The following is a 22,890-nucleotide window of genomic DNA, read 5'->3' on the forward strand; positions in this document are numbered from 1 at the left end:
CCTGTGTTTCACTGTCTTTTGACCTGATAAGTGTCTTTCCGTATCGCATGTCTGTGGTAGAAACGAGTTCTCGTCTCCTGGGACGTCTGCAAAGCCTCGGGCCGAACGGCCCTGGCGGATCGAGTTCCTGCACCTGAATCTGATAGCAGAGAGACGGCGAGGTGTGGGAGAGGAAAGCCCCTTTCTAAACCTAGCAAAGATGTAAACACAAAGAAGGACGCTTGTGTATTCTTGTGTTCATCATAAAACATGCAGTAAACACTCTTAGGCTCAGGTGGTGAATTGGAGCCTTAACGGAAGAAACATTCAGGTGGGATCCAGTGAGCTGGAATGCAGGCCTTTGCAGCGTTGCTTCGCTAAACCTTTAATTGTAGCTTTCGCTTCAGTGTCTTAAGTGGTTTCGCGTTTAAGGCTTCTGGTGTGAAGACATTTGCATGCGTCAAGTTCAACTTTGATTTGACGCTAAAGTTTGCTTTCTCAACCCAAGGGGCAGCCCTTTGAGAAGCAGCTTGCTAGCTGTTTTATTAGCTCCATGGCTAATGAGAGGTAGGGCTCAGTTATACACTTTTGTCTTTATACTGTTTATGTTAAGCGTGTTAGTCAGCTTAATAACTCCTACATGCCTAAGTGTAGCTGCACATACACTATATGTCCAAATGTTTGTTGACACCCCTTCTATCGAATGCATTTAGCTTTGAAACATGAACCTATTGGCACCATGCTGCCTAATGCCAGGTGTGGGCTAGAGGGGTATAAAGCCCCACAGCATTGAGCTGTGGAGCAGTGGAAGAACTGTGTTCTCTTGAATGATGGTGGTGGAGCTTCATCCAGTACTTTTGGGATGAGTTGGGGAGTTTAGGAAGGGGTGGGGTGTTGATCATTCAACATCCTGACCACAGTAATGCTCTTGTTGCTGAATGCAATCAAATCCTCACAGCAAAGTTGTAAAATCTAGTAGAAAGCCTTCCCTGGATGGTAGAGACACTTACCTTACTCAGTAACAAAAGCAAGATAAACTCTTAATTTCAAGACCTGGAAGAAACAATGAAAATGCAGATGTCCCAATACTTTTGTCCAGATGGTTTATATACAGTAGACAGTGTAGTGCATAATACCTAGAATACTTAGAATACTAGAATACTATTTCTCTGGTTGAAAGTAGTTGTTTTGCAGATTGATTTAACATACCTTGTGGAGTCCCACTGGGTTCAATTGTAGGGCCTATGAAAGTGATGTTAATTTTGGCATTAATGAAGTTATTAAAGTTATATATAACTAACTCTTTATGTAAATGTGCTTGCTAGTGCTTCATTACCATTAACACACACACACATACAACTCAGCATATTCTAAAACATCTCTAAGCTCCTAAAGATAATATTGTGCAAGCTGTAAAACCACAGTGTTGCTCTCAGATTATAAAAAGTCATCAACTTTTAGCATGCGAGAGCAAACCGTCAAAGTGCTGCCTCTCTTTGAGGTGTGGTTTGTCACATGACTGGCAGTGAAAGCTGAGGTCAGAGGTGGTGCTCACAGACATTTGGAGAAGATTAAGAGAGCTGGGTCAGGCTGTAGTCGTGTGACCTTGCAAAGGAAGGGACCAACACTGGAGATTTTTATTTTTCCACTGAATTGATCTGGAGGCCCTGACTTTTCCTGTGTTGTCTTAGAGACTGTTCTGTTCCTGTTCTTTAAAGAAACCAAAAAGCAATCTTTCCTCCAAAGAACCCTCTGTGGCGCCTTTATTTTTAAGAGCGCACATGAAGAACTAGTATTTGATGCTATCTTTGAGTCTTCTTCTCTTCAAAATGACCAGATCCAGACATTCTTGTGGCCCAGAGGACAGCTGAAATCAAGTCTAGCATTGCCTACATCAAGGGAAGGAGGAATTTGGTCGTCTCATGAATTCCTCCTGAGCCACCACCATCACATGGAGCTTCTTTATGGGTTTTTGGATCTGTCTTGAAATGAGTGTTGTGGTTATGAAGTCATGTTAGAGCTATCCTGTGCCTTGCTTCTCCAGCATAGACTCTCCAAACGCTTCATCGCTGTGTCTACATGGCCCCAACGTTAATAATGCCTTAATTGAAAGGGCTTGATTCTTCAGTATATCAGATTACTAACGCAGACTCAATGTACACAAAGCCTGTTTTGTATGGTGATAATGCCCTTCAGAGCCATTAAATAGCTTATCTGGGGGTGGTGGTGCAGGGTGTTGAATAGGTCTGGGTTTGTGGCATTGGGGAGGGCTGAAGAGCAATGGTGTCAAAAGACACCCCCCCCCCCCCCCCCTTAAATTCCTATTCCCCTTTGGTCAGATGGTTTGAAAACCTCACCAGCCACCCTGTTACAAGACTAAATAGGAAGCTTGTGTTAGAAACTTGTGTAAAAATGTAACTATGTAGGGGGTACATCGTTTTTGGAACAGTGATCAACAGACCCGCCTGGTAGACCATGTGGGGCCTGCAGAAGTCTGTGGAAAAAGTACTGGAGTGGCGGTATGTGAGTTTGCCCAGTGCTTGCATCCAAAGCTTTGGCCCTGGAGTATTCTGAATTATTCCACCCTAAAGTTATGCGCCAGGCACGCCAGCTTTAGTGGCGGCACGTGGGCTTTACTAGACGCATTATTTGGGGGTTGGCTAAACATGCTGATAAATTCCACACCATCATCCAACACCCCCTGCCCCCCACCCCAACAGTGATTCAAAACTTCGTATGCCTTATGGGTGAAAAATATCTTGGACACGTGCCACTGTATTATGTCTGATTGGAAGGGATTCCCCTTTCATGGAAATTAGAGGCAGTGAAGAAAGCATGTCTAGTCCGTATTCGATTCCAGTGCTTGGGCCCCTTTGCAATGCTTGATTTTGCTTACAAAAGGTTTACAAAAGGAAGCAAGTGTGACAGTTACCTACTTTTTAAAACTTAATAACTTAATCAAATTTTTTTATATTTAGCTGATATTTCAAACTTTATGTATTTGATGTATTTATTGATTGTATTTTTTAATTCAAGAAGAGCAGGATGTTTAGGGTGATGCTCGGCTACTGCGCTAGAATATCTGTATTTTATTAATTGTATCGACTTCATAACTGACTTCAAGACTGTTACATGTCTCTGTAATGTTAATCGAAGCGAATCTAGGCTCAGTTTTCAGCTTTTAGGGATGTTTGTGAAATGTTTATGCAGATACACTTAAAGGACAAAAGTATTGGGACACCTGCTCGTTCATTATTTTTTTATAGTTTATCCTACTTTAGTTTGAGTAACTGTCTCTACTTTCCAGGAAGGCTTTCTTCTAGATTTTGGAGCATTGCTGTGAGGATTTGATTACATTCAGCGACAAAAGTGTGTTAGTGAGGTCAGGATGTTGGATGATCACCACCTCAACTCATGCCCAACTCATTCCAAAAGTACTGGATGGAGCACCATCGTTCCACTGCTCCACAGCTTACTGCTAGCCCACGACTTTCATTAGGCAAGGATCCAATAGGTTGATGTTTATCTGCTGCAGAGAGTCCTAAACTATTGGCAATACTTCTCTACATGGACTAGACAAGCTGTGTGTGTGTATTTGGGTTTTTGGGTTCAAGTAGCTGAATGCATTCATTAGAAGGGGTGTCCACAAATATTTCGACGTCTTGTGTTTGTACGTAAATAGTATTGAATATCATCATTGACCTATAGTTTCCATATTTATGGAATTATTATTCAGCTATTAACCCTAAAACACTCTTACACTCTTTGCTGCAGCGTGTTGTTGGTTGAAGCTTAGCCCTTCATTATAGATGTCATGAAGGCTGGAGAGAGCAACGTGATTTTGAATTCAGCTTGTTTTCTAAACATCTTTCCCGTCAGATGCAGATAAAGGCATGATAAAGGCATGGGAAACAGCCAGTTGCAGGCTGGCCTTTTGTAAAAGCCCTCTCAGAAAGCAGGTCATAGGGACTGACCTTGGAGCAGAGCATGCGGTGCAGAGGGTGTTATGAGTGGGGGGTTGTCTGTGTGTTGGGGCAGCAGCGTAATGGCTGAGCAGAGTGGGACTGGGCTGGATCCCCCGATGGGGTCTTTTCAGGAGTGGGATTTGGGTGTGAAATGGCAGTGTGTCCCAATGAGGTGAGCCCCCTGCCGGTTCTCATTTAAGGAGCTCTAGAAGGGGGCATCTGCTTTGTGCAGTGCGTATTGTGCTGGTTTTTTAGGGAGGCTTCAGAGTAGCGGCTCAGTAGATGGGATCATTAGCCTTGCAGACTGTGATAGCTTTCTTCCAGGCATAGTCCTCCAAGATTATGGTTGAAGAAGTTTTCAGGCACAGGTTTAATTAATAGACCGATTTCCCTCCCCTCCAGACCGGCAGTTGGCCAAAGTCTCAGAGACTGACTGCTTACCAAAGATCACACACGTTTTGTCCGTATGAGAGCAGATGGGCCACATTGGAGTGGAGGAATTTCACACCAAATATGAATTTAGCACCTGGTTGTTTTTCCTTTCCCCTGGAAGGTGGCAGCGGCTGCTCAGAGTGTTCTCTCACATCCCTCAGACTCAGATGGTGCGATGGCAGCAGGCTGGAGACTCAGGAACCAAAGTAAGCAAGAGATGTGAGAGCACAGCGCTGTCCACAAGCCACAGTGGCTTTAAGACACTTGTCAGGACACTCGTCCGAACAGTTCACGCTCCTAAAATGACGTACAGTTTCGGTTTCATCTTCGGCAGCAACCACAGGAGCAATCATGGAGATCCAGTGGCTGACAGCTGGACTTGTCTTCAAGCTTGCTGTAAAAAGGATGCGTTATTCGACTGCGCCCACATTTTTTGATTTGCGCTCTTGGTTTCTTTAAACTTTGCTTTTAACTTTTTTATTTTCCCTTGGCATTGCAGCAGCTGCGCCCTCTTGTGGCCACGTTGGGAAATTTCTTAAGAAATCTCTTTAAACACAGAGCGGTTGTTGCGATTTGGGCCTTCTAATTTCGTTGGAACAGAGACATCACCCCAAACATTTCTGTTACCTTGCTATCCCGACACCGCTGTTATCCAGTGTCCTTTCTCCTCAGTGAAAGTGGAGTTAGATTGTCGCATGAATTTCGATCTGACTGTTCCGACTGAGTTGTATTGCTGCGTATCGAATTAGTTCTCTAAGTCTACATTCATACAGCAGGTTAAAGTGGCCCAAATCTGAAGTTTTTTGTCAGTCTAACATTGGGCCAGTTTCATATTTGGTGTTGAAATACCACACATAAAAGTGGCCCAATGTTAGATTGACAAAAAACTTCAGATTTGGGCCACTTTAACCTGCTGTGTGAATGTAGCCTTAGAGAGCTCAGGCTAATTGAAGAGCTTTTTTATACCGCAAGACAGTTTGCAGCAGGTCCTACATAGATCCTGGAGAGGATCCATGTAGTTTGGAGTTTTGCAAATCCTCTACAATGCCGGATCTGCAGGTCAGAAATGCATGACTTTTCTACCTTTTCTATCTTTCTTTCTTTTTGTGTTGTGGTGTTCAGTGTAGCGAGTCAGGATATAGAAGGGTAAGTAGCCATTCAGAACACACCAGGCTTGACATCGGGAGGGGAGATGCCTTTGGCTGATTGATATGTCACGCCCAGGAGGTTTGTAGGAGGAAGTGCACTTTGAAGTGGGGGGTTTATTTGGTGTTGTGTTTCACTGGGCAGTGCATTAAAGACACAGTGTTTGTGGACGTGTGGACAAGGACACCAGGCTGTGGTTAGAGGAGAGGGCGTGGAGGTAAATATCGGTCATGGCTGGATTATACTGGGGAAATGATGTGTCTCTGATGAGGCTGTAATGACAATCTAGCGTAGCAGTGCTGGAATAGGACTTCTACTCTGTGCTAGTGTCAGTTTGACAGCGTGATAGTACTGTGAGATACAGGTGAGTAGCAGCACAAGATGATCTCTGTGTAATGCTTGTCTGGCTCCCATACACTGTACACCTACTGTACTGTTCCACCTTCCAGAACAACGGAAGTAATGGAGCTATGGAACGCTACCTACTTGGCTCAGCTGTGCTGGCAGACAAGAACACAACTGCTGACTATCTGGGAGGTTTTTGAGGACTAAACTGGTCCTGGTATGGAATCCAGCCTCTGTTTGATTTCTTACTGCATTACATCTGATTCCTGAATTTGCTGATATTTGGTGAAATCCATTCTTTCACATACATGTGCAGTAGGTTGGGCATTTAATCGCAAATGGATCGGAACCGACATTTAGAACCTCTATTTGACGTTCATGACGGTTATTTAATGTACTGTCCCCTAAAAAACATACTACCGTGTGTCATACTATCAGTCTGCAACATGAAAGCAACATTGAGGAGCAGCGTTCATTAATCAAAATCGAGGTAAAATGGTCAGTTCATCGTGATACGGACTTGAGGCCATGTTGCCCAGCACTACCGTGCAATCAGTATTTCCCGCCCCACTGGCTGCACATCATCCCAGAGCATAACAGATGGACCCCTATGCTTAACAGGGGTTGTTTTAATCAGATTTTGCCCTTTTTTCTTCAAACATACCTTTTGGTGATTGTGGACAGAGAGTTCCACTTTTGATGTTAATGACTTTTGTAAAGAGGTCATAAGTACGGTTTTCTTTTGATGGCCTCCATGTAGATTGTGTTTGTGCAAGCAACGCTGCACAGTAGAATAGTGCACCACCACTCCTACCGTCCACTACTTTGTCATCAGTTAGTCATCAGTTTGCTTCATTTTCAGATCCTCAGCCAGCAGCTCAGAGGAGCCTGTGGTGGTTGAAGAATGGCTCTCTGTGGGTTCAATGAGTGTAACAAGTCAGTTAAGGCCTAATAAGTGAAAGTCAATAGTTTGCTACTCAAAAACGAAAAATCATACAGTACATGTCCAATGTTTGTGGACACCCCTTCTAATCGATGCATTCAGCTATTTAAAGTAGCACCTATTGCTGACACAGATGTGCAAATGCACACACACATGCAGCTTGTCTAGTCTCTGTAGAGAAGTAGTGCCAATAGAATAGGACTCTATAAAACATTAGGTTAGAGAGGTTTAAAGTCCCCCAGCATTGACCTGTGGAGCTGTGCTCCCTGGAAGAATGTATGCTGCTCCATCCAATATGTTTGGGAGAAGTTAGGGAGTTGGGGATGAGGTGGAGTGGTGATCATCCAACATTCTGACCTCACTAACGCTCTAGCTGCTGGATGCACAGAAATGCTCCACCATCTAGTAGAAAACCTTCTTTCCTGGACAGTAGAAACAGTTACTTCAACAAAAGCAGGATGAGCATTTTTTTTAAATACCCTTGATTTCAGAAGAAACACTGAATGAGCAGGTGTCCCAATACTTTTGACCAGGCAGTGTATGTACTTTTGCTATGGGTGTGGATACAACTGTATATAACTACACTACACAGGAGAAAAGGAGTCAGTGCATGATATTCTCACTTTGTGCAGAAATGCCTACCAAGACTTGGCATGCCTGCAGGAAGTGCTAAGAGTCGTACCTCATTAAGAGCGCTTTTTCACCAACAATGGCTGCTAATTAGAGGCAGCAGGGCTCGGCGAGGAGGCTCTTGACATGGTCCTGCTATAATCAGACCTGAGGGAATAAGCTTATGACAGAGTGAGTGGGAGAAAGTGAGCCCGTGGAGAGGACGACCTGGCTGTGGCCTGCGGGTGAGGCGTGGGGCCCAAAAGCCCAAAGCCCCTGAGGAATGCACCCAGCTCCCTCCATCACTTACACACATTCTCAAACACTCAGGCCTCCTGCGATGGGGTAAGCACAGACAGCACGAATGGCCAGCGGCACGCAAATTAATCGTCATCTCGCTTCCAGTCTCTCTGTTAGCCGTGACTGGGAGGAAATGTTTGACTTGGGGTTTCTTTTGCTGGTGTTTTAGATGTAGATTTTGAATCCTGATAGATTAAGGCTTGGAGGCGTGCTTCATTATACTACATTTCTTTTGAAGTTAGTTGGACATTTTAACCTATTAAAGCCTTAGGGCTTCAGGTTTTTGTGTGTTTGTTACTGTGAAGCGTTGGGAAATGCCTCAGCGATTCCTTTCTGCAAACAAGCACATTTCTGTCGTTGCAAGATTTCTAGATGCTGTTTGATAAGTATCAGCAGCCTCATGTGCTGAAGACTGAAGGATGTATGATGTGCACCAAATGACTATTTGCTCTTGGTCCTAAATGACAGGTTTTTCAAATTCTGGGCCCTTTACCCTGGTGATTACAGAGAAAGAGCTATCTGCATTGATGATCTCTTTAAATATATTTCTTTGGGTGAACCTTGTGATCTCCCCATCTAAACACCTCCTTCCTGTGTACTGGTTTCTTTCAGATTCAGAATGCTGAAGACACGATGGATCCTCTGGGTTATCTGAGGTTGCTGCAAGCCTGCAACCCCCCAGCTTTCCCCCACCCTACACGCCCTGCTCGTTCCTGGGCGTCTGACCCCACGGTGTCTAGTTCCTGGCAAACCGAATAGAGAACCCATCCCCACCACCACCACCACCACTCACAGGTGAAAGGCTACCACTCCCTGTGGAAGTATGCCTGGATGGAGGTCCCAGTGGCATCTGGTGCTGCTCAACCTGCTGACCTGTGGCCTGGAGATCTGCGTGGCAGCTGGAATCACCTATGTGCCCCCGCTGCTGCTGGAGGCCGGCGTGGAGGAAAAGTACATGACCATGGTGCTGGGTGAGGCTTCATTTAACAGTTTCAGCTTTGCCCTTGAACTTTTAAAGCAGGGGTTGCTAGCAGTCCTCCTGGATGTTGACCTTCTTGCAGAGTTTAGTTTGACCATTCGATTTGCTACATATGATCCAACCAGTTAGGTCTGAATTTGCCTTGATCAGATAGCTAGGTCAAGCCTTAACAGTCAGTTATGCTGAATGAGTTTCACCATAATAATGGGAAAGTTCTTCTTAGTTCTGGTCCACAATCTAGCATCTGTGACGAGGAAGATACAGACATTCAGAGAGATGATACATTAAAAACACTGCAGTGAAGACACTCAATACACTCAAAGTCGGACTCTACTGCTCTGCTGAAGTTCCTTTTTATACATTTTATAGATTTTATTTTAACTAACCCTGAACTAAGTTAACTTAATCAAATCAGAGGTTTTCAGGAAGCATAACGTCTTGCAAGACCACCTACAAAAATGTACAGTATTCATATTTCCTGTGCAGTTAGGCTACTTCGCCTAGGTTAGGTCATTCCTGATATGCTTGCTTAACACCTATTATCTAAAACCAGTCAACAGCCTGGAAATCTGAAGAAAGATATAAGGTAATAACAATAACAAGAGGAGATGAAAGATCGAAGACTTTGGTTTAAGGACTATAACCAGTATATGCAGAGTTCTTTCCCATCCCAGTTCTGTAATGGGGGTCATTATCTAAATTAGTGGCTGTATCGCTTGCTGCTTTGCTCAGGTGGTAATCAAGTGTTAATTGAAAGGTATGAGAGCACAGGAAGAGGAGCTGCAATCTGGAGGGCAGCAGGTGTGTGGAAGCTGTGTAGTTTTACTACTGATGGGTTAAATACACGGTGCTTTCCAGTAGCCCTCAGCAGCATGGCAGATCCCTAAACATCGCCAATTAGACCCACCGATAATTAGTGGCTTGTTTTGTATTAGAATGAACAGATTCTTCTGAAGTGACCTGACTGTGCACTATACAGACTGAGCACACCATCATAGCTAAAATAACAAGACCATAACAAAATGCAGTCTGAAGTTTAGCATTAGGAGATTGTAATATTTAACAACTTTCTGTGTAGATGGGTTAAAAAATTAACATAATTTAGAAAAAAAACTCACAAATAGATATGTACTTGAAAAATACTGACTATCGGCATCAGTACAGAATTCTATTTTGGTGCTTCCCAGTTTTTTGAGTTTCTTTCCTTTACATGGACTCAAGAGTAGACAAAATACCAAAGAACTAAAGGCCCATGGACAGTGATGTGTAGCCAGGACTGTCCAGCTAACTAAGGCTCAAATCACACCCGTTTAGAGGATAAAGCCTCATATCTTGTTGGTGTGGCGCAACAGATAACACCACTACCTGCCACTGAGCTACTACACCACGTGGGAGACTGGGGTTCAATTCCCGGGCCGGGTGACTATGCTGCACTACATCAATAAGAGTCCTTGGGCAAGACTCCTAACACTACACTTCCACCTCTGTAATACAGGTAACCTTGTAAGTCGCTCTGGATAAGAGCGTCTGCTAAATGCCACAAATGTAAATCTTAGAGCACAAAGTCGAGTGAATGGTTTAATGGACTGGTTCATTTGGGTTTTGCTTGCTTTCCTTTTAATCAAGCTTAGCATGCCGCTAAATTTGCAACCTGTTTTTTTTTCAGAGCATGACTTCACCACTCAGTGAGCTCCCACACATTTTGGTTCCTGGATTCCAGTTGTTTCTGTGAATTGCAGCCACCCGTTAGTTTCATTTCTCTGTAGCTTTCAGCAGTCTGTAAAAGGAGAGCTCTGCTCTTCTCGAGAACAGCAGCTCTTTCTCGTTTTCGTGTTTTAGCGGCTGAAAGCATAAAACACTGCCACTCAGTCAGCCTTTTTGCCACTCAGTGGGCGTGACTGCAGTGACTTCCGCTACCGTGCAAACTCTCTATCAGTCGATAAGCACTGTCTAACTAACACCATTTGACACTACTGGAAATGAGTCTCTGAGATTTTTTTCACTTTTACCAATCTGCATCAGTATAGGTTGTAGTAGGTAGTATTTTCTTATACTTTTCTCTCCATAGTGGCCAGGCCCTAGATTAGTGACGCATACCTTTTCCAAAGTAGTTGCTTTTACAAGCAAGAACAATGCCATGCAAAAACCCTGTACCTCCATTTTTGCCATTTTACTGTTTTTGACATAATGTGAATCTGGCATTTGTTCTTTAAATTGTGTCAAAGTGTTATGATGAATGGACTAATAGAGATGCTCCAAAATGACTTTTCTTTTTACATTGACGCCCATTGAAAGTTCTCCGGTAAAGTTGCCATTTGGATATACAAGGTTTTTGCGTGACAGTGATGATTTAGCATGTTTATAGACCATTTGGAGTCTAATTTAGCATTTGTAGCTGCTGGAGACAATTTACAATGAAAGATGCCATGTGAAACCACTAACTTGGTATATTTAGCCTGTGTGCTGGTGGTTGTTATGGGTGTCATTTGAATTGATACATTATTCCATGGCTGCAAATCATTCCCATATGGTTCCACATGGTCAGCTATAAATGTAATTTCCCTGAGACTGCCCGTATTGTGACCAGAGCACACAGGAAAGGCGTGTGGTCACTTCAGTGCAATTGGAGAGGTTATATACAGTGTGATAAAGTACGGCGCACTGCACCTTCTCTCCTCCGCAGAGCAAAGCAGCACAAAGCTCCCTCCATCCTGGCAAGAGTGGTGCGTTTTCTAAACTCACAATGGCCAAAGAATGCAAAACACTGCTCTACAAAGCACAACGCTCATAACTGAAGAGGGTAAACACTGCGTTTGCACGAGCCTAAAATGGAGTGTGTGTATAAAGTTAACGGGACCTCAAATTGGGCGTCATACAGTTCCAGGGAATTTGCTGGAATTTTGTTTTCTCGTTGGAGATGTTTGGAAATGGCTCTTTGTGATTGGAGCTCCTTTCTTCTGCACTGATGTGACTTGAGAAATAAAGTGTCAGTGTGTCCCAGCCGGTGTCTTTCTGAGTACAATAATGGTTCCTACCACCCTCTGTGGCTTTATGCAAGGTTAGCCAGCACCTCACCAACACCACTGAGTATTTGTGTGGTTCAGACACTGCAGCCTTGTTCCTAGTTGTGTGTGTTGTATGTCTTTCTTAGTGTGTGTGTGTGTGTGTGTGTGTGTGTGTGTGTGTGTGTGTGTATCTTGTGCATTTAGCATTACATGCAGTTCAGTATTTTGGGCAATAAGCGAACAGAGATGCATTGGAATTCAAATGCTGCAAAGCTCTTGTTTTGAGAAGAGTATCTTTTCAACCTGCACCTCAAATGACTTATCAATAGTGTTGCAGCGGTATACCGTTGTTAGGGATACCGAGGTCTAGATATTAATGGTTATCAGGCAGTGTACATTTGCTTAATACTGGAACTGAGCAAAAACTATTTAGAGTTTAGATAGATAGATAGATAGATAGATAGATAGATAGATTGACAAATGGAGAAAATAATCAGGAGATTAATCCATAATAACAATAATCACTAGCTGGAAATTATGTATTATTTATGTCATTTATTAATTTTTGAATTACACATACACACTGCCATGGTCCTACAACTTTTAAGCCCACTTGAAACCCCCAATCCACACCATCCTACCTACGGTGGGTACCTGTGTGTTCCCAGTGTCCTCTAAGTTTTTAGGATGATCCTCAGCACACTTTCAACCAGTGTGTCCAAACCTTTGACAGGTACTGTACTTTGAACACTTTGGGCCAGTTCTTCAGTCTGGGAAACTCGTCCAAAATGTTCCTCAAGTAGCTTAAAGTCTAAAAGTTCCTCAAAAGTCTAAAAGTTCCTCAAAGTACCTTAAAGTCTACAGTTTCTGTAAAATACTAAATGAACCACAGATGCCTTTGGTTGCAGTTGCTGTGTGCTATATGGGAACACAGTGTTGATGCTTAGCTGTCACACCTGTCCTGCAGAATCTGTGTGTCTAAACCCAGCAGGTCAAATGTGGTCTGTAATGACCATATGTTGTAATGGGTCAAAAACTACTAACATTTCCATAAACCAAAACTCCATTTAAACAGAAGGCAGACGTCCGCTGTCTCTGTCAACATGCTGCCCTCACTGACTGGAATATCCTTTGATAAACGTCTTTAAGGCCACCTAGTTCCCTCGGCTATCTGTTTGCACTGCTCCCTCTGTGATACCCCTCTGCAGGAATAACGCATGCTTTGTCGAAACTCAGCTTCAGTGCCTTAACATGACCGGGGCACTCCTGAATTGTTTTAGGTGTGTTATTCCAAACCGGTTCTCCCTGTGTGCTTAGTAATCTGGAAACTTATGGGAGCTTGTTAATTTGTGGTGTGTTCTCTGTACAAAGCTCTTTGTGTCTGGTCCACAAATACTTTTAAATCTACTGACCACACAGCAACACCTATTTGACAGTTTCCTACAACCTGATTTCATTTTAGGTTTTAAATTATATGTATTATGTTATTCTTTTTTTTTTAATACACCTCGGCTCATCACTTGGATTACATTTGGACCTACTGAGCCAGCCCTGTTTCTGGATCATACAGTATTTATGCAGATGGCCTGCAGTGAACCTAATATGCTCTTGAACATCTTCTCAACTCATCACCCGTCCCTCTAGATAGAAATAGCCCCTGAGAATTTGGACACGAATCAAATGAAAATCTAGGCCCAGTGAGCAAGCCTAGTCATCTTCTTTAATTAGAAAGGCTATGGAGAGCGGTGGGGTGTGGGGGCAGTGCTGGTGTTTGGTCAAAGGGCCCATTACATGCTGCTTTCACATGTACTTTCAGAGCCTGATATTGCTGGAATGGTCTGGAATCCTTGGAACTGAAGATTGAGTACTCTGTATAATAAAAGGGGAGGAAGATAAGCTTTCGGTCTAGCAGTGAAAACATATCCATGGAAGGTTTTTGGTTACGAAAACAACACTTGATACACAGAGCAAAATACCAGTGTTAGTTTAAAGGGGAATTCCTCTGTTTGTTAAACATTTCTGCCTAATTGAATCATTTAGATGTGAACAAAGTCATTCAGAGTGGCTCGGTGTGAAACGGCCCATTCTTGAGAACCTTGGCGAGCCTCTAAAAGCCACACCACAGGAGGTGGTTGTGAATACGCTGCCTGACGCCATTGTTGTACAATAGTTTAGAGATCAGATTCAGGCCTAAAATATATTTTTTTAAACAATGCAGGGCATTGTACAGTGAAATGGTACCACCATGTTACCATCATCAACAATGCATATAATGTCAGAAGACATGTAGGTTCACTGGATAAATGGTTAAATTTGGATGATAAATAAAATGCACTGTAGACATCATGACCTTTGGTTTGTATCACCACCACTTTATAGAAAATCCAGTAAACCCTGTAAGTTAGTTTCACATCCAGCTATTCTGAATTGGGATGTTCAGATCCGATCCAGTGGGTCAGGATTGGGGCTGATCCAAGCATATCTTAATGGATCTGGTTTCAACTATTTTAATCCTGATCCAATTCCTTTGTTTTAACCATGCAGCAGCAGTGCAGACATTCTCAGAAGGTAAATAAAGGAGTTGAGGTTCTGCAGTGTGGAGCTATTTTACAGTGGAACCTAAAAAAACAGACCATGATATAAGACCCTATAAGAAACCTCTCACTGAAACGCTCTGTTTTACCAGCGGGAGAACCGGAGAACCGCTCACCTTTCTCTGTTTTTAAACCAGCACTGAAGAGTGCATTCAGAACTGAGTGGAAGCTAATGCTAATGCTAATAGACACGCGATATAGAACCACAAATCACAGCACATTCACCCATGCAGAGCACCCCCAGTCATTGTGATGTGTATAATTGTAAAAAACCACAGTGTTTTTATCAGCCACTTAGTCATCACGTTGTTCTTGTGCTTGCTCTTCCCTGCAGGTATTGGTCCTGTCCTGGGCCTTCTTTTCATCCCTCTCATTGGCTCGGCCAGTGACCACTGTCACAGCAGCTATGGCCGCCGCCGGCCCTTCATCTGGTTGCTGTCGCTGGGTGTTCTACTCGCTCTTCTCATCATTCCCCATGCAGACGTCCTGGCCACCCATCTCAGCTGGGGCACTGGCCTCCCAAACCAAGCCCTCCAGGTGGGTTTGCTTATCCTGGGTGTGGGCCTGCTGGACTTTTGTGGTCAGGTGTGCTTCACGCCACTGGAGGCGCTGTTGTCTGACCTGTATCGAGAGCGGGAGGACTGCGCCCAGGCCTTCGCCATGTTTTCATTCATGGTCAGTCTAGGTGGCTGTGTGGGCTACCTGCTGCCCGCGCTGGACTGGAGCGATGGCCTCCTGGCCTACTATCTGGGCGGACAGGCCGAATGTCTTTTCAGCCTCCTTATCCTCATCTTCGTTGTCAGTGTGCTGGTCACCATGAAGGCGTCGGAGGAGCATTCATGCAGGCCCCTGGTGCTGGAGCCTGGGCCGGTGGATGCTGGGCAGTGTGGCCCACGCTCTTGCTGCTACGTGTTACAGTGCAAACTCAGGCTGCTGAAGTCTGGCCCACTACTGTGCTTGCTCAGGACTTGCTGGTCCATGACCCCAGCCATCTACAGAAGCTACTGCCACGTCCCACGGGTGATGAGGCAGCTGTGTGTTGCTCAGCTGTGCAGCTGGATGGCCGTCATGTCCTTCATGCTCTTCTATACAGACTTTGTGGGTGAGGGACTGTATGAAGGAGTGCCCAGTGCCGCCCCAGGCACTGTGCTCAGACAGAGATATGATGAAGGTGAGATTTCTGGTAACTTTCTGGTAACACTAGATGAGTCAGTGAGTTAGTGAATTAATTAGTTAGGCTACGTTCACACAGCAGGGAAAGTGACCAAATCTGATTTTCTAACCAAATTCGATGTTTTTTAGGCAGTTTACACTAGTTTTACACTACCTAAACTAAACTGGTGCACATGTAAAAAAGAGCAGTGCTTTAGGGAAAGATCGGGTTTCATTTTTACCAGCATCATAGGAGCTATCAGGGAGTTCTAGTGAATGACAGCTGTGCTTATCCTCAAGAATGCGTTTGAGCTCGCTGTAAAAAGTGCATGTTATTTTGGTATGTGTCTTTAGTTTCTGTAAACTTTAGTTAGTTAAACATTTTTCTTTGACACTGCGGAGGTGCCCTCCAGTGGCAGCATTTGGCCATTTCTTTAGATATTTCTTCCAACACGACGTGGTTACGATGTTTGCCGCATTGACGTGTATTGGACATGCATCGGATTTTAACACCGCATATGAAAGTGGCCCAAATTGAAACTGAACAGGTCAGATTCAGTGTGTTTTTGCTGTTCACACTCCCACCCAGGTAACACATTTGTGTCACATATGATGAAAAAGATCAGATTTGGACCATTTTTACCTGCTGTGTGAACATTAGCCTTAGTTGGTTACTTATTAGTCAGGTGCTTAGCATTTAATACTCTATATAAAAAAAGACAGATCAGTGTCTCTGATATCACATCACATATAAATGGAATCAGTGTTTTCAGTAAAAAAAACCATTTTGGTTTTAGAAACGTATATAAAATTAAAAATTATTTGAATGAGCTCGTTTTTATCCTAGGGTTCATATAAAGAATTTTAAATGTTGTTAGATTATTTAGATATCCAAGAAATGACTGAGAAATTTAAATGAATAATAGAATTATCCAGAATGCCTCATGATTTAAGAGTAAAGATTAAATCTTCACAGAAAATATAGAGGGTGTGCAACTTTGTGCTCTCAGATATGAGGCTTTATCCTTTAAACAGGTGTTTGATGTGCTGGATGTACATGGACTCTTGGTTCTGGGGTAATTTTGTTTCATTTCCAGTTTCCAGGCTCTAATAAACACAGCCCAACATCGGCATCGAAATATGTATTTTGGTGTGTAGTAGATAACATCTAAACACACTGTACCATTGTACAGTTTAAAGTTAAGACAAATGATTCCATACTTTTGAATGGTAATGTAGCAATAAATAAAATAATATGAATAACACATGGACAGTAAATTCAGCAACATCCATTGTACATCAGTGACAAATAGTGTGGAAAGGAGCAGCTAATTTCCTATATGTACACACAGTACCTTTGCTGTGTAGTCTGCAATCTGTAAATATACCCAGCAGACCAGACAAACAGCCTACCATGGATGAATAAATTGCAAAAAATATAGAACTCCTTTATGATCTGTTTCTGTAAACTAAAAAATAGTCTCTCCAGCTGCCCAAGGTGGAGTGGGTGCTAATGGGAAGAAGAGAGAAATTGGTAGCTTAAATGTCTGTCTGAGCGAGTAAACAGAAACTAATGATTAAAATGTGTAACCCTTGGCCTCGCTTGACCGTCTGCCTTGTTTCAAAAAGTGGCCTGCTCTGTTTCTCGCCCTCACAACTATTCTTTTTTTTCTCCACTAATGAGTTTGTTTTGCTAGAGTTTGAGTGCTGTGTCTTCCCTGTCTCACGGCAAGAACGTCTGGCTCTTTCAGTATAAACTTGGGTTCACCTTCACCCACGGTCAGCGTCTGTGCTGTGCATCATCCAGACATCCAGCATGAACACAACTCCCTTCCTCCCTTCAGCTAGACAGCAACACACACCTCAAAAGCCCTGTACAGAGTACCCCACAGCCTGTTTCTCCAAATTCAGCAGGTTGACAGTATTGGCATACAGCTGTATGCTAATAAACGAAGTCTGTCAGGGTTGCCGATCAATCAGTAGCTACAACAAACCATGGCCAGTATAGTTTATTTTTGAGCACTGCGTCCAGACTGTTGCATGGGTGGACTAGCAGAAAACAGCCAGTCTGACTTAGGAGGTCTGACTTAGTCTGACTTAGGAGGTACGTGTTCAGTGGAGCGGTGCTCAGCTGCAAACCATGGCCATTATATGAGTTTATTTTTGAGCACTGCTTTCAGACTGGAACATGGGTGGACTAGCAGAAAACAGCCCATCTTCAGATGTGCCTACTTGTTGGCGCTTTGGCTCTGCTGCCCTGTGTTTAAAGTCTGAATTCCTGCTCTGTGAGGGAAGTTCCTTAGCTGTTTGAAATGGGAAGCAAGTGCTTTTGCAAACATGTGCCTCAGTAATCACAAGTAAGATTTAAGGTTAGCTTTGTCTGTAGAGTTTTGATATATGATCAAAACAAGTTTTATGAAATTGCCTCGTCTTTTAAAATCTTCACAGCCTGGTTTCACAGGGCTCATGTGTGCATGATTACTTTCAATGTAAAGCAGGCATGTTAAACTCTGCACTACTTAGTAAAGTTATTCAGTAATAAGGGCTGCAATAAATGACTATTTTGATAGTTGAATAATCTGTCAATTACTGAAACGTATAATCAATTATTCGGATTATGAGTCGCTCAGATTTTTTAGTTAGCTTGAGGTTGGTTTATACATTTGCTAATTAATGAAGTTTCCTGCTAAAAAAAGGGTGGGACTTTATCTGTAACCAACATGTTGATAGGCTCTTTTTGTTGAGGGGTGGGACTAACTTTATTCGTAAACAGACGTTTTGCTGAACACTACGAGAACTCTCATTCATATTTCAATCAGAGATTAGTCTCTGGGTTGGCTTACTTAAAGAGTTCTTCTTTTTACATTCAGACAGTGCCCATATGAGACTGCCCATGCAGATGGCCGTATTACTTTATGCATCTGTAATGCTCTGCTCACGTGAAAGCCATTCAGTAAAACATATATAAGTGTGTGTGTGTGTGTATATATATATATATATATATAATTTTATTTTTTAATTTTTTTTACACTGTTATACATAAACTTTGGTACGTGTGATATCACCAGCCAAATGACTATAAAATGACTTGCTAATGTAGTCGTCGATTTTATTCAACCATGTCGATTAGTTTTTGTGAATTATAAACACTAAGACTGCATGTCAATATAAGAACCTTATTAGTGATCAGATGTTCTGCAGAAGAGAAACATTTGCTGGCCAACATTACTAAAATGTCTTAGTTTTAATCATTTTATTGCCTTCACAACTTATTTACTGCATTTTTGTCTAGCATCTGCAGATAAACATGAAAAATATTGATTATTGTAATCAAGAAGGTCTCCAGCAATTTCAGTTTAAAAGCCTGTTCTAGGAAATTGACTTTGATTGGGGTAATTTCCCTTAAATAGAATTTATAATGGGTACTAAATGTCTAGTTTCTGACTAATGAAGCAGCTACAGACTTTAGTTAATGTGTATAATGTCTTACCTGCAGGCATCCGAATGGGCAGTCTGGGGCTGTTCCTACAGTGTGCTACCTCGACCTTCTTCTCGCTGGTCATGAGTCGTCTGGTGCATGTGTTTGGCTCCAGGAAGGTCTATCTAAGCAGCATGGTATCCTTCACGGCCTCTGCATTGGTCATCTGTATGTCCAAGAATGTGCTGTTGGTCACAGCCATGTCTGCCCTCACAGGATTCGCCTACGCCACCCTACAGACTCTGCCATACACCCTCACCTGCCACTATCACAAAGAGAAAGAGGTAGGTCAGCAGCAAGGGCCTGGGATATTGTAATGTGTAAACTGTGTAATTCTGAGATAGTCTGGGGTCTAAGTCTAAGTCTCATTAAGCAAAGTCTTAGAACAATGGTTTTGATGGCACTGCTGCATTTTTATATGTCACTGTCCACTTCCCACAGGTATACATGCAAACCAGCAAAACCAAAAAGACACTCAAGAGTGAGATGAGCGTCACCCGTGAGGCTGTATGTCTCACACTGGACGATGACACAGGTGATCTGAACCACAAGAGTGGCCATACTAATGGCCATGCCTACTACAACCAGGAATATTACCCCTCTCAGCACAGTCAGAATGGCATGCCCCCTAGTCTGGGATCAGACGGTTACGACAAACGGGGGGTAGGCTTGGATTTTGCCATTCTGGACAGCACCTTTCTGCTCTCTCAGGTCTTCCCTACCCTCTTCATGGGCATGATAGTCCAGTTCACACAGTCTGTCACTGCTTATGTTGCCTCTTCTGCCATTTTCGGTGCAATCGGTGTCTATTTTGCCACACACATCATTTTTGACCAAAAGGATCTTTAATCCTGAGAGAATGGGAGTGTGATTGCACTGGGGTACCAGAACACCAACTGGACTGGAGTTATTCATTGTTTGACCTGCTCCTCCTCTGTCTGCAGTTCGCCCACGCATGAGCATCCTGCTTGTGCCACCATCCTTCCTCATCACTCAACAGACCATTTAGAAAAATTCTCCTGCTGCTTTCTTTTCACCTCCGTCTGGCACAGACTAGAAAACTCCTGCTTTCTAAGTAAACGCTCTAGTTCATGTCCTTTTCTTTTCACAGATGCATGTTTCCTCACTTTCCAGCTGTTCACCTTGGAATAACCTAGACAGTATGAGCTCAGTAGGCTGAGGAAAGCAGGCCTAGATGGCCTTATAGTGCTATGGAAATGCATAGCACTCACAAAGCTCAGTGCTGATCAGGCTTTTCTTTTTGTTAATGTTTTGTTTATGGTCACTTTTAAGGACAGATTCATGCAAGCAGACTCATTTCACCAACATGAATGAATGAAACTTGGACCAATGGACACATCGGTCTGGAGCGGTGTGATGATGCAAATGCCTTTTATGTTATGTAAAAAAAAAAAAAAAGCTAGAAAGTAACTATTTTATTGTGTATATTTTTGTATATTGATAATATATAAATATATTTATATCCCTATGGGAATTTATATGCAACCTGCTTAGTAAGGTCATCTCTATTTATGTTCCGTTGCTCGCATCAAACAGAAATACCATTTTTCATGAACTGTGTTTTGTCTGTGTGTCTGTGTTTTAATAACCAGCACTATTAGCCAAATACAGCCAGGACCTAAAAAGACAATCTAGGTTATTTTTGTATGGAGATCTAAACTACCTACGTCACACTGTAGAATTACTTTGTGCCACAAATGATCATAAATGTGTATGAAGTGAGAATGATGCTGCAGCAGGGCAGAGAAGGGAGTTATTAAGCTTGGATGTTACGTTGTAGGAAGATGTTCCACCATTTTTACTATACTTGGTCAGGGAACTTGTGTGCATGCATGTGTGTGTTTGTGTCAGAGAAACAGAAAAACCTGTAGGACTCTCAGGAAGGACCCACCGTCCAGGCATCTGTTAGCTACTAGTGTTGAAGTTGCTGAACATAAAAAAAGATGTGCATATATGCCAGCTTCTACAGTCACATGTAATTTATTATGATTGCTGTTTACAGTTCAGAGTCTCGTGAATTACCAAATTACTGAGGCCATATTACTGTTAATTACCATATAATTAATCGTGCTGCCCTGCTCCGTGTGCATTTTGACTAATACCATAAATATTGCTTATGGGTATGGAGTTTGGCATTAGCTAACATACTGCATTTCCCTTGTCTTCACTGCCATTTATATGAGGGCCCAAACCTCTGGGGAAGATGTAGATTTTTTTATATTGTATATTTCTACATTGAGTTCTTCTGCTGTTCTTAGTTTATATATATATATATATATATATATATATATATATATATATATATATATAACTTTTTCATTTTCCTGGCTTTGGAACACGTTTTCCCAAGTAAATAACCACCAGACCTCTTGATATTAATGGTTCTGTACTTTAAAGTGCCTAAAACATGGATGTATATAGGCATTTACTTATCAGGTCAGGGTAAACACAAGCACAATGCTTTTTTTTCTTCTGCATTTTAATGTGAGAGACCAGGATGATAATGTGATTCATCTTCCTGTGGCAAGAAGTTAAATTATTCTCTTTATGCAGACAAACCTGCTATTTATTTAAAAAGGCCTACATCAGGTTTCGGAGCTGTGCACGCAGTGATCTCATTCTGAAGCTCATGCTATTCAATTTATCATCTTTGTCTAATTATACAGTGCTAACGAAATGGATTAGCATTCATTTGCATTTGAGTTATTGAGTTATTAACGATGTCGTATGAATAGGCAAAAAGTTGTTATTGCCTCAGTACAAAACACTGTACAGCATACCATCCATCACCCCTGTTGGGCTCTACGCGCCTCGTATTGAATTTTAATAATGTGCTGAATTTCAGAGCACATTAACTGCTGCTGATATGTCCATTAATGGAAGGTTCGTTGCAGTTCTTTGAGACACTCGGGCATACAGCGTTGTGAGTCATGTTGCATATTATAAGATATAGAATATAAGATATAGAATATCACTGTTACTGATCTGTAGTCACGTATAGTCAGTCAGGATACCTGTAACCACTGTACTTGCCCCAAATCCTGGGATTTTCATATATCATGTTTTTTAATAGCTAAATCACATTAAATTAAATTAAACATTTTGTTACAATGCTGATATTAGTGCTCTGGTTATTGCTGCTACTGTTCTATGGTTCTCTTTCATTACCTTTGCATTAAGAGTTACACTGCTTCCAAATTCATCAGTAGTTTTTGGTTTTTTTTTTTTTTTACAATATTTTAATACAGAGCTACTGGACAGTCCATAGGTCTTTTTTGCTTCAGTTTGAAAGTTCAGTCGCTGTTATAAAAAAAAAATTATTGCTCAAAATATCAAGTTTAAACATTAATAGAAGTCAATGTAAAAAGACTTTATTCCCTGTCATTTTGGAGCATGTCTATTGGTCTGTTCATTAAGTTTTTTGACACAATATAAAGAACTGCAAGGCTGAAACAGTACAAAAGTGAAAAACGGCACAAATTGAGATGCATGGAAAAGGTTTTGGCATATGATACAAGGACAGGCTATATTTCTTTGGACAGCCCAGATTTCTCCCACTTCTCAAAGATAATGAGTAACGATCCATGCTTCAGAAAGCAGTGGATATTTAACATAGTTAGCAGTAACTAAATCAAGTAGCTGCATGAACTTCATTAATTTCCACCACTGTTTTCATCAAGTAGTAGAGCTTTGCCTTGGGTAGAGCTGTAAGCCACTCTCCCCAGCCTCTGAGCAGGCCCTGCCTGCTAAACAGCGCGCTGTAAACTTCAACTGCGTGGAACAGCGCCCCCTTTTGGACACGCCTGGCTCCTGCAGGTTGATCCCAGCAGCTGCTGATACCGCGTGGGCTTTTTGTCATCACTAATACAGAGGAGCAGAAAACTACGACACGCTCAGTGTTAGTGAGCCTAGTCTTCAGCACAGCCCTTAAGACGCACCTGT

The 22,890-nt window shown here is 42.4% G+C and overlaps 1 protein-coding gene across 2 annotated transcripts in view; it reads left to right on the forward strand.

Moving 5' to 3' along the window:
• LOC140540895 (solute carrier family 45 member 3) overlaps positions 1-22,052 on the forward strand; it is a 40,649-nt gene extending 18,597 nt beyond the window's left edge. For both annotated transcript variants that reach the window (XM_072663351.1, XM_072663352.1), the window contains exons 2-5: positions 8,332-8,690; positions 14,632-15,468; positions 18,946-19,211; positions 19,369-22,052. In XM_072663351.1, the coding sequence (XP_072519452.1) occupies positions 8,543-8,690; positions 14,632-15,468; positions 18,946-19,211; positions 19,369-19,776 (1,659 nt within the window). In that variant the 5' untranslated portion in view covers positions 8,332-8,542 and the 3' untranslated portion in view covers positions 19,777-22,052. The remainder of the gene's footprint in view (positions 1-8,331; positions 8,691-14,631; positions 15,469-18,945; positions 19,212-19,368) is intronic.
• The last annotated feature ends 838 nt before the right edge of the window (positions 22,053-22,890 follow it).

Source organism: Salminus brasiliensis, chromosome 19 (genome assembly GCF_030463535.1).
Source record: "Salminus brasiliensis chromosome 19, fSalBra1.hap2, whole genome shotgun sequence".
NCBI classification, from domain to species: Eukaryota; Metazoa; Chordata; class Actinopteri; order Characiformes; family Bryconidae; genus Salminus; species Salminus brasiliensis.